General features: G+C 40.8%; 1 protein-coding gene and 1 pseudogene across 1 annotated transcript; both read right to left on the bottom strand.

Annotated features, from left to right (window-relative positions):
• Positions 1 to 2374: 2374 nt before the first annotated feature.
• Positions 2375 to 4190, bottom strand: LOC149103999 (uncharacterized). The gene has a single exon (XM_089273514.1). It carries the CDS (start codon positions 3756 to 3758, stop codon positions 2754 to 2756), a length of 1005 nt encoding a protein of 334 aa, XP_089129640.1. The 5' UTR covers positions 3759 to 4190; the 3' UTR covers positions 2375 to 2753.
• A 107-nt stretch (positions 4191 to 4297) lies between these two features.
• On the bottom strand, positions 4298 to 5805 carry LOC149103998 (uncharacterized; annotated as a pseudogene).
• Between the last annotated feature and the right edge of the window lie 6460 nt (positions 5806 to 12265).

Genomic DNA, 12265 nt, shown 5'->3' with positions numbered 1-12265 from the left:
GATTCTCGTGTCCAGTGGAACAGTCTACAGGGCCAGGCAGGCCAAGATTTCACATTCCCGAAGAGGTAATCAGAGGATTACATGATGTTCATGGCGTTTGGATAGAAGTGGCCAAAGAAGCACGTGTTTCTTACAAAACAATTCTACGAAGGCGACATCAGTATTCCATGGCAGTTAGTAACACAACTGGTCCAAGAATCACTTACTCTGATATTTCAGATACAAGACTTTGTGAAATTATTGGTGAAGTACTTCAAGTAATGCCAAATGCAGGCGAAACGTACGTAATTGGGTCATTACGAAGTAGGGGAATGTGTGTTCAGAGGTGGCGTATACGGGAAGCGATTTTTACCGTGGACCCAGGTAGCCGTGCTCTCAGGCGATGTCAGGCAGTTGTAAGGCGAACATACAATGTTCCCTGCCCAAATGCACTTTGGTAAGATAAATTCAATTCTTTAATAATTATCCAGATCCTGGAGATAACCCTGGATAGCCAACCGTAAAATTTACGGTGCAACGGTTTGTAAATAAATTACACTTTGGCATTTCATGCTGCAATTGCATTTAATTAAGTGGGAATCTCCACTACTGTAGAACCTTTTAAAGCCCCCCACCCCCTGTCATGTCAATGACATTGCTCTTATGTATTAAGCACCTTAGGGTTGTTTTGCTCTGATTCTGGTTTAGTTTCTCACTGAAAAACCATTATGTCAATTTTAGTGTTGTGACCAACAGTCTTCTTCAATATCTTTAACCTCATCATTGTGCAAGTTGATATGCAACTCTGGTATGTAGTCAAACCTCTATGATGCTGCCAAATTTGCCACTCTCAGAGAAATGACAAGTGGCTGCTTAAATAGAGGTTGGCCACTTAACAGGGGTTGGACATAAATTAGCACAAGGTGTGGTTAAAACTTAAATTTTTTTTAATATGGACAAGTTTGGTGTCTTGTGAGCAATGCTGCACTTTTATTAAAACCAATCAGAAGAAACGCGACTGTTAAAAACACAATCACTAGACATGCCCCACCTTCGATGGGCTAGCTCCACCAGGGAGTAGAAATACTCCTAGTCCCTTCATGCTTCAGAAACTGGAGATAAGCCCCAGCCTGATGGGCCACTAGGTTCATACAGACTTCACCTTTGCCTGATAACAATGTCTTTTTCACCCTGATTGTCTTGGTTTCTGAAACTGGACTGGAATTTTCAGCCAGATTGAAACCTGTTCCCTGAAATCGCCAATTTCATTTCAAGAAGATATGTTTTGGAAGCTTGACCAAAATCCCCTCCTGCCAGGTTGAAATTTCAGGATGTGCTTAAATTCACCATGTTATCAGCCACTTACACAGTATCATGTACTAGATAAAGACGGCCTGGAAAGAAAAATAAAAATTTAGTAAAAGCCATAAGAGGCTCACTGCTTCCCTACTCCCCACCTTTAGAACAAGCCTCTCCCACTCCCAATTCCCAAGGATGAAACTATTCTTAAGAATTCAGTCAAAACCTCAATTAAGTGGCCACCCCTTATTAAACGACCAGTCATCAAACCCCTGAAATTATTGTCAGTAAAATACTGTATAATAGAACCCCTATTAAGCAGCCACCTTTTGGTCTTCCTGATGAGGGTTTTCTATTGTCTATACTTCTATTTAGCAGCCACCAAAATTTAATACACGTAGCTTGGCTTTCTTTTACAAGATGGGATGATAGATAAAGAGTCCGAAATAGAACGTGACAACTGATAAAAACATTAAAACTGGTGTTTCCATGCTCACAAAGTCGACCAAGGACACCAAGCAATTAACCTGATCGGTTAAAATATTCAAAGTACTAATTTGGGTGAACAGCTTTAAATTTTTGTCCCTGCAGACAGTAGTCCATTGTTAATTTGAGATCAAATCCTTCTTCTGATAGGCTTTAATAAAAGTGCAGCATTGCTCACAAGACACCAAACTTGTCCATATTAAAAAAAAAAATGAAGTTTTAACTACACCTTGTGCTAATTTATGTCCAACCCCTGTTAAGTGGCCAACCTCTATTTAAGCAGCCACTCGCCATTTCCCTGAGAGTGGCAAATTTGGCAACATTATAGAGGTTTGACTGCATACCAGAGTTGCATATCAACTTGCACAATGATGAGACACTAAAATTGACATAATTGTTTTTCAGTGAGAAACTAAACCAGAATCAGAGCAAAAAAACCCTAAGGTGCTTAATACATGATAATAATAATAATAATAATAATAATAATAATAATAATAATAATAATAATAATAAGCAAACATTATGTGAGGACGATAATAAAAATAATAATAATAATAATAATAATTTTTTTTTAATATTAATAATAATAATAGCAAACTTTATTGAGCACTTTTCCATACAAACTTGAATCTTACATGTGTCTGGTAAAATTCAGAAATTCTGTTGTTCCTTAAGTTTTCGGTAATTACAATAGTAATAATAATATCAAAATAATAATAATAATAATTTATTATCATCATTGTCATATCATATATGTCATGATATCATGGTTACTACAACTAATGCTAATACTACTACTACTACTACTTTTTTTTTTTTTTAAATAAGGTATATACAAGGTAAAAGTAAGTAAAAGAAATAAACTATTAGAACCTATTTCAACAGTGTTTACATAATGGCTCCCTCCTGGGTTTCAACGTCAATATCGGTATATTACGAGGTAAAAGTAAATAAAAGAAATAAACTATTAAAACCTATTTCAACAGTGTTTACATAATGGCTCCCTCCTGGGTTTCAACGTCAATATCAATGTTCTTAAAGTCACAAAAGGCTTTCCTTCTAGCTCTTGAACCTCTTAGGCAGATTAGTGCGGATCTTAGTAAAGCGAAGGATGTCCTTGCTCTTATCCAGGAGATTGTTTTAGCATAATGTTCTCCTTTCTTGATGGAGATCAGCTGCGCCAGTCTGGAATGGTATTGCAGGCACTCGTTTCCCTTGCCGCCTGTTGACGTGAAAATAAGGGGTGTAAAAGTTCCTTGTTCGATATCCAAAACCCTCCTCGCGTAAAGACGCTTCTTCTCGTTCTCATGATTGCGGTATATCTGTTGGAGCCCTAGGTCCCTATACGAATCAGCATTAGGGTGACAAACCCTCACGTCAAAGAATGCTGATCGTTGGTTCTCCCAGAACCCGCGCGCATGAATATCTAATCTCGCATCTGGAGCTCGATTAGAACCTCTTCCCAGCTGTTCACCCGAGATGTCTTGCAGGACAGGCTCAATCTCAACATCGGTACAAACCATATTCAGGAGTTCGGCTTCTAAGTCCCTCAGCTCATTGTGACGTTGGGTAACGAACCCACCTCTCTTGCATATCATTGCGTGGTCCACTGTAAAAGCATCACCGCATACACAGGTGGAGGGGATATCATCGACCGGCCAATCGTAGCGCAGTTTGATTGCATCGCGGAACTCTCTCTTATTTAGATTGAAACCCATTTCGCGAAGGGGGAGTACCGTCAGCCAAACAGATGACCCTTTTTCCGCAGCAAGGTCAAGTGCCCGTTGGACTTTCTGTGGGGCTACCCCTGTGATATGCTCTGCCCTGTCTTGGAGCACCGTTGCTCTCTCACTCCTCATTGCCTGTTGTAGTGGCTTGACCAAAGAATCATCCGGCATCTGATGGGATTGAGCCACGATCTGTTGGACCAGCGGGATGGTAACTTTGACGGAGGAAGATTGCTCAAGATTTGCGTCAAGACACGGGTTTGTCATGCCAAGCCCCCCTAGACGGACTGGCAGTGCTAGAATGTCCCTGTCCAGCCGAGTGCACCTATGCTCCGTAATTGCAGGGATGAGCACCTTAGATATCTTAGATCTTAGATCTCCAAAGGCTCCAATAATTCTTGAATATCAGGCAAAGTTCTCAAAAAATAGGTCCATCGGTGCTTGAGGCCAAAGGTGTAAGCAGCATAACACGCTTGAGGCTGAGAAAGAGCAAACTCTGCCAGCTTGGTAATCTCGCTGACCCAGTTGGTCACCTTCTCGCTAACGTATTCCTCTAGATATTCCCGTGAACCTATCACCGCACCCAGATGTTTTTGTCCCTCTACCGTCACATTGACAGCCGTGTCCTTGAACACTTCTTTCACGCTTGCCTCTTTATCTGGCTTTGAGATAATCCAACATTTCTTGGCGTTGGGAAAATAGCCAAAGACTGGGCCAAGGTTGTTGAGGACATCCCACCATTTCTTGATTTCCAGTACAGAGCCAGCTCCACAGGCATCGTCAGCAAACCAGCACTGTTTAATACTGGACGCCGCCTGCAAGCTTGTGATCAGCGGCTGCACACTTAAGGCGTAGAGGGCCATAGCAAGTGGGTCACCCTGTGTTGTTCCTTCAGCTGAAATGATCTCTTTGCCGCCGGTAATAAACAAGCGTGCCGACTTCCTGTAAGTATTGATGACATATGCTGCAATTACAGGGCAGAGAACCCGGATATTATGTAGTGAAGTTGCTCTGTTAAGTGCATTGAATGCATTAGAAGCATCGATGAGCAGTACCGCGTCCGTGTCATCTGCTTCAAATATGGCATGCATAGCATGTATAGCAGCCTCGCTGCCGGACTTTTGACCTGCGCATAGCTGGAGTGCACCACTCGCCTCAACCACGTCTCCCTTAGAAACGTTCATTACACACTTTCCAATAATCCTTCGTATCACCTCGCCGACCCCTATAGGCCTCACTGCACCTTCACCTTTATCCAGGGGAATCAATCGGCTTGCCACCAGTGGCTCTATGGTTGCAGGGTCGATATAAGTTGTACATAGAGTCCTTGTCATTGTGGCTATTGCCTCGCAAAATTTTGTAGACGACTGTTTAAAGGATTTGCAAGCCATCATTCTTCTAAAACCATTAGCGTCAACCCCGCATGGTCCCCCTGATCCCTTTGTTCTTAACGCAGCCTCCCTTATCATCTCACCATTTATCTCTGAGTACACCGATTCAGGGATATCATCATTAATCGGCCCGAAGAGAAGTGAGCCCAACGTTGTTGGTTGTGGGTTTGGATGTTTCTCTTTCAACTGGGCCATGACGTCATCCGTTAGCTCCAGCACGCCCCCTGTTGATGTTTCGCTAAGGAAACGCAGCGCTGAATTGATTTGTCCTTCGAGCACAAGCTTAGCAAATATCTTGGATTTTTCCGGTTGATCAAATGACTTAAGCTTTCCAATACGCCCCTGAAGCATTCTACCTTCGCGTAGCAACTTGCTGATTTCCCCTTCCTTCCAGAGCGCAAGGCGCTTAGATAAGAAATCCTGATGGTCTTTTGTCTTAGATTTCGGGCTTGGCTTTTGAAGTGCAACAGCCAAAAGGACAAAGGCTGCTTTCGAGGATATGTGCTGTTGATCAGAGTTGCTATTCCAGTCATTAATGTGCGATGTAACCTGATCAATAAATTCCTTTCCGGTTTTACCATATGGCACCAGAAAAACATTCTTTCTCCATGTAACAATCTCATTGTAAGCATCTGTTATGATGGAGGTTGGTATAACAATGAGACTGCCATCACTCCGTGTGCCCCAAGTGATCATTGATGGCTTATCAACAACATTGTGCTCTGGCAGACACCCCGGTACACTCACATTGTCTAGATCGTTCTGCTCTATCTGCTTCATTAACTCTGCGCCTCCTGGGATTTCCCTGCAAAAATAAAATCGCAAAAGCTAAAGAAATAGTAGATTAAAAATAATAGTAACATTTAACCATTGTACTAATAGAAATATAGAAAACAGTAAAAAATATATATATATATATATGATAATTAAAAATTAAGAAATACCCCTAATTTGACTTTTAAAATTAAAAATACTGATACTGTTCCTAACTTCATCGGGTAAAGTGTTCCATCATTAACAGCATTGTAAATAAAACGCTTTTGTCCCCAGGAGCGACGGGATTGAGGCTTACAAATGTTGTCTTTACTTGTCGTATTATACCTATGAATATCTTTAAAACTACAAAAATTAAAATCCCAGTCAATTAAACCATTTAAGGCCTTAAAAATTAAAATCATGCGATGAAAACTTCTTCTTCTCTTCATGTTCTCCCAGCCGAGCTGTACGAGTGCCTCTGTAGCAGATGAATGCATTGGCTTGTCAAGAACAATCCTCGCAGCTGTGTAATAATAATAATAATAATAATAATAATAATAATAATAATAATAATAATAATAATAATAATAAAGATCTTTCAACAGGGAGCCCACTTCACATACATGTGGTTTTCAGTGGGGCCCTGCAAAAATAAAATCGCAAAAGCTAAAGAAATAGTAGATTAAAAATAATAGTAACATTAACCATTGTACTAATAGAAATATAGAAAACAGTAAAAAAAAAAAATGATAATTAAAAATTAAGAAATACCCCTAATTTGACTTTTAAAATTAAAAATACTGATACTGTTCCTAACTTCATCGGGTAAAGTGTTCCATCATTAACAGCATTGTAAATAAAACGCTTTTGTCCCCAGGAGCGACGGGATTGAGGCTTACAAATGTTGTCTTTACTTGTCGTATTATACCTATGAATATCTTTAAAACTACAAAAATTAAAATCCCAGTCAATTAAACCATTTAAGGCCTTAAAAATTAAAATCATGCGATGAAAACTTCTTCTTCTCTTCATGTTCTCCCAGCCGAGCTGTACGAGTGCCTCTGTAGCAGATGAATGCATTGGCTTGTCAAGAACAATCCTCGCAGCTGTGTTTTGCAGTATTTGGATTTTATTCATCAGGATTACATTGTTTTTGTCTCCCCATGTAACATCCGCATAGTCTAATAACGGTATTATGGTCGTCTTAACAAAAAGTTCCCTGATGTTCCTCGGAAGAAAACACTTAATTCTTCGTAATAAACCCAATCTTTGCGACACTTTGGTACAGAGGTGTTCTACATGGTCTGACCAAGTCAGATTCTCATTTATGATGACGCCCAGATACTGATAAGAACTCACTCTATCCAACTTCCTATCCATGATTGACAAAGTGACATCATTAAATGAATTCAGCTTCTTATTGCCACCGATGAGCATAAATTTAGATTTCGAGACATTTACAGTCAGTTTATGCTCGAAAAGCCATTGTGCTAGTCTGTCCAACTCACGATTCAGTGTGGTCTGTAATCTATAAGCTGATTCTGAAGAGCAGTATAGAGCAGTATCATCAGCGAACAAGGTAACGCTGCTGTTCTTAAGGGCGTTGGGCAGATCATTGATGTAGATGGTAAACAATAATGGGCCGAGGATTGACCCTTGGGGAACACCAACCGTCACTCTCCTAGTCGAAGACGAAACCTGACCAATGACCGTTTTCTGACAACGAGATGAAAGATAAGAGTCAAACCATGCAAGGTCAGTGCTGGTTACTCCTATGGCTTTAAGCTTCTTTAACATAATGCCATGGTCCACCGTATCAAACGCTTTCTTTAAATCGATGAACACTACACCGTTAACTAATCCTTCGTCCAAATTTCCTAGTACCCCATCGGTAAACTGAGTTAAAGCTAGACTGGTAGATCTTCCACGTCTGAAACCAAATTGGTTAACGAAAAGAAGGTTATTGGAAGCAAGGTAGCCATTAAGTTGAGAATGTACAGCTCTCTCGATCACTTTACTGACGGTGGGAAGGATAGAAATCGGGCGGTAGTTATCTTTGTCACTTCTGTCACCTTGCTTAAAGAGCGCAGTTACTTTAGCACATTTCCATGAAGATGGGAATCGGCCACTTTCCAGGGACAGGTTTATGATATATCGTAGTGAACGAGCGAGTACACTTGCTGAATCTCTGAGCAGGCGAGCACTGATGTTATCCAGTCCAATGGCCTTATTGATCTTCAGCTGACTCAACTGCTCTTCAACAAAGGATATTGTTCCGTGCTGGAGAGAAAAATTTGAGCTGCATGCAAAGCACTGATCCGGCAAAGCACCGCTAAAGGCTTTGGCAAGCTTCTTGCCAATGCTTGAGAAATGATTATTCAAAGTTTCGGCAATGCTTGTAGGATCAGTTTGCAATTTCCCATCAGAAAAGATTGCGTTAATTTCACAGCGATTAGATGGAAGAGTTTCTTTGATCGCTTTCCACATCCTGCAACTTTCACCTTTAGCATCCTCTATTAAACGGCAATAATATTCCGATTTAAGCCTTCTCTCCTCTCGATTTGCACAGTTTTTCAGCTTTCGGTACATTTGCCAGTTGTACTTGGAATTTAAAATTCGCGCCTTCTTTTTATGGTAATCACGATCACGCCGTATCTCTAAAAGCTTTTTCGTAATCCAAGGAGACTGTTTTCCCTTAACTCGTTTTGTCTTCATCGGAGCATGATCGTCGGCAACGCTTTTGAAAAGGCTCTCCCAAAGGTGTAAGGCATCATTAACGTCATTTGTGCTCTCAATAATAGACCATGGAACGTAATTTAAGTCTTTCAGAAATGTATCTTTATCATAGTTTTTGAAACAGCGATACTCGAACACCCTGGGCGGTAGTTTTTTGACACCCCCTTTGATGGTACAAAAAACAACGCTGTGGTCACTTATGCTTGCATCAAGAACATCTGACTGCACGATCCTATGAGAGTTGTTGAGAGCAATGACATTGACACGACAGCGGGTGGGGGGGGCTTTAAAAGGTTCTACAGTAGTGGAGATTCCCACTTAACTGAACGCATTTACAGCATGAAATGCCAAAGAGTAATTTATTTACAAACCGTTGCACCGTAAATTTTACGGTTGGCTATCCAGGGTTATCTCCAGGATCTGGATAATTATTAAAGAATTTGAATTTATCTTACCAAAGTGCATTTGGGCAGGGAACATTGTATGTTCGCCTTACAACTGCCTGACATCGTCTGAGAGCACGGCTACCTGGGTCCACGGTAAAAATCGCTTCCCGTATACGCCACCTCTGAACACACATTCCCCTACTTCGTAATGACCCAATTACGTACGTTTCGCCTGCATTTGGCAATACTTGAAGCACTTCACCAATAATTTCACAAAGTCTTGCATCTGAAATATCAGAGTAAGTGATTCTTGAACCAGTTGTGTTACTAACTGCCATGGAATACTGATGTCGCCTTCGTAGAATTGTTTTGTAAGAAACACGTGCTTCTTTGGCCACTTCTATCCAAACGCCATGAACATCATGTAATCCTCTGATTACCTCTTCGGGAATGTGAAATCTTGGCCTGCCTGGCCCTGTAGACTTCCACTGGACACGAGAATCCCATTTCCGAAGCAAAGTTTCTCCGTGTATTACACAAGTCTTGGACCTGATCATTTAAACCGTTGACTTCTTCATGGACCAAATCCAACAGCTGAATTTAGTCTTCGCTTGCGCTCTGTTGTTCGCATTGTAGAATAACGGATCTAATGACGTGGGCGTGATCATCTAACCTGCGCTCAAAATACTCTAAAACATTGAGATTATCACTGTGTAGATTTCGCTGAGCTTGACGAAAAAGCGAAGGAATCGAGTGAAGAAAAAAAGGCCTCTAAATCGTCCACCTCCGCCGCCATTTTGTCTAGTTGACTCCACTGGCCATTAATACAGTGGCACAATAGCAGTAACTTCATTTAGATAGGCGTTAATATATTCGTCATAGCCGTAAATATTTTTTCGAGGTAGTCCTTAATATATTTGTAACAGTGGTTAATATATTTGTCATAGCCTTTCATATATTTGTAATAGCCTTTCATGTATTTGTCATAGCCCAATATATTTATTAAAAATAATATAACTTGAATAACAATATTGTCCAATATGGCGCTTCATAAGTATGCAATATAATCCAAGTTAATATTGCCACTATAAAACAACATTAAAAACTAAAACACCTAATTTTGCATTTCTTCATGTCACCCATCTCCCATCCTGCCAGGCCATCCCACTTTTGTATAGACCAGCAGGTGTAGTAGACTTGAAATCAATGGATCTTCAGAGAGTCTTCAGAACTACTTTACAAACCAGTGAATTTGATTCTTATATAATTGATAGTTACACGTGAAGAAGGTGACATGGCCCAGTGGTTAGGGTGCCGAATTTGTTATGTGGAGGTCTCAGGTTCAAATCCGCCCCTCTGGAGGGATTTCCTCGGTGTCCTGTCAATAGCTCACTGGTCAGCCTCCAACCAGCATGGCTTTTAAAAAGTTTTTGAACAGTATTATTAACAATATTTCCTTCTTCATATATAGTATCTCTAATTAGCACAGCAGTGCTAAATACCGTGACACCTAAAAAAAATATTTATTTTTAATTTGTTATGTGACAAAGAACCATAGCAGCATGAGATTAAAGAGAATGGCTGGCACAACATGGCTCTACGGAATGCCGTGTATCTTAAGTTTATTGCAAGTTTTGTTCTTTTACAGAACGTGAACTTACCTTTTAACCTCGTAGAAAACTCATCAAGGTTAGGGTTGTCTTCACGCTGACTCAAATTCACTTCCACTCCATTGAACTGTGTTTCCTCCCATTTCAGAGATGATCTTACAGGAGAACTGTGTTCATATCGACAGAAGTAAAATTCTCTGCCAGTCCTGTTAAACATATCTCCTAAATATGCCTAGCACGAAGGTAGTTTTACTAAACAGCATATACAGAACAAGACTACTAAAATGAATGAGGAAGCAAGACGGGTCGGGCTGAAAATCAACAAAGGAAAGACAAAGGTGATGAGGATCAACGGGAAGAGTCAGGAGAAGGTTGCAGTAGATGGGCAAGATATCGGCGAAATTGAGGAGTTTAATTATCTGGGGGCTACCATTTGTAAGGAGGGAGGAGGAATGAAAGATCTGAAAAACAGGCTGTCCAAGGCGAGAGGGACATTTGCCAGACTCAAAAGAATATGGAACTCAAGGAACATCATGAAGAGGACCAAGCTTAGACTGTTTAAAACCTTAGTTGTACCGGTGCTACTGTATGGATGTGAGACATGGAAGATGAACATGGGAGATGACCAACGAATAGATGTGTTTCACAACAAATGCCTCAGGAGGATTCTCAAAATAAAATGGCAAGATCACGTTACCACTAGAGAGCTCCTTGAGAAGGCAGAGACGAAGTTCCTTAGTGAAGAGGTTAAGAGGAGAAGATGGAAGATGATAGGGCATGTCTTACGACAAAACAGAAACAGCCATACCAACATAGCCCTATCATGGACACCTGAAGGAAAAAGGAAGAGAGGAAGGCCTAAGACCATCTGGCGAAGAACAGTTGAGAGAGAGAGGAACAGCGCAGGATGGCGTACATGGGATGAGGCAAGAGCTGCTGCAGCCAACAGAGAAAATTGGAGGCATTCTGTGGAGGCCTTATGTGCCACGAGGCACAAAGAAGCTAAGTGAAGTGAAGTGAAGGTAGTTTTACAACAAAAAACTCTAAATATTACCCATACAGAAATTTCTACTCAGTACTCGTCCGCCATTTTGAATTTTGTAGATTGACCGCTGGACTTCGAGTACCGGCGATTTTAATCGTCACTCAGGGGTCTGGCAGATGGCGGATGACGGATATGCGGATGACAAAATGCGGATGGAAAAAGGCACATGGAAAAATGAGGATGGAAAAATGCGCATGGAAAAATGAGGATGGAAAAGTGCACATGGACTGAAAATGGAAAAATGAGGATGAAACATTGCGGATGGAAAATTGCGAATGACAAATATGCGGATGGTAAACTTCTGGCGAGGGGAATTATCTTACGATGTTTTCTTACAGTTCTAGTTGTCAATAAACCAGGTCAACTTATACTGAATCAAGGCCAGGAGCCGAGGTTCCAACTTTTTATATATAGTCGAAATATATATTTAATCACAAAACAGATCGAAATATTTTTACGCCGGTCCAAGAAAAGGAAGAGACCTGATCGAATAATCACAAACTACACTTTCCTTTTATTATCAGATTCCGTTGTTCTTTTACTTTATCGAAGGACTTTTGCCTTGCTACCCTTATCAGGCGCAAGCCCCTAGGGGGGCCGGGGGCATGCTCCCCCGGGAAATTTTTTCAATTTTAACTACCTAAAATATCCTTTAATTTCCTGGCTTTTTGAGTCAGTCAGACAATATATTTGCCAGTTCCATTCTCCTTGGATGAAGCCTTGCAAATCTGCGAATTATTTCGTCAAAGTCAATGTCCATGTTGTAATGAATGTGCAGCAAGGCAAGTCCTGTCAATCTCGTCTGTAGCATCGTGCTTCGGAAATATGTTTTCAGTCGCCTCAAAGCCAT

Source organism: Orbicella faveolata, unplaced genomic scaffold, assembly GCF_042242905.1.
Source record: "Orbicella faveolata isolate gen_17 unplaced genomic scaffold, um_ofav_v1 contig_35, whole genome shotgun sequence".
Classification (NCBI taxonomy): domain Eukaryota; kingdom Metazoa; phylum Cnidaria; class Anthozoa; order Scleractinia; family Merulinidae; genus Orbicella; species Orbicella faveolata.
Note: the sequence above shows the minus strand (reverse complement) of the source record. Positions and strands in the feature narration are given on the sequence as shown.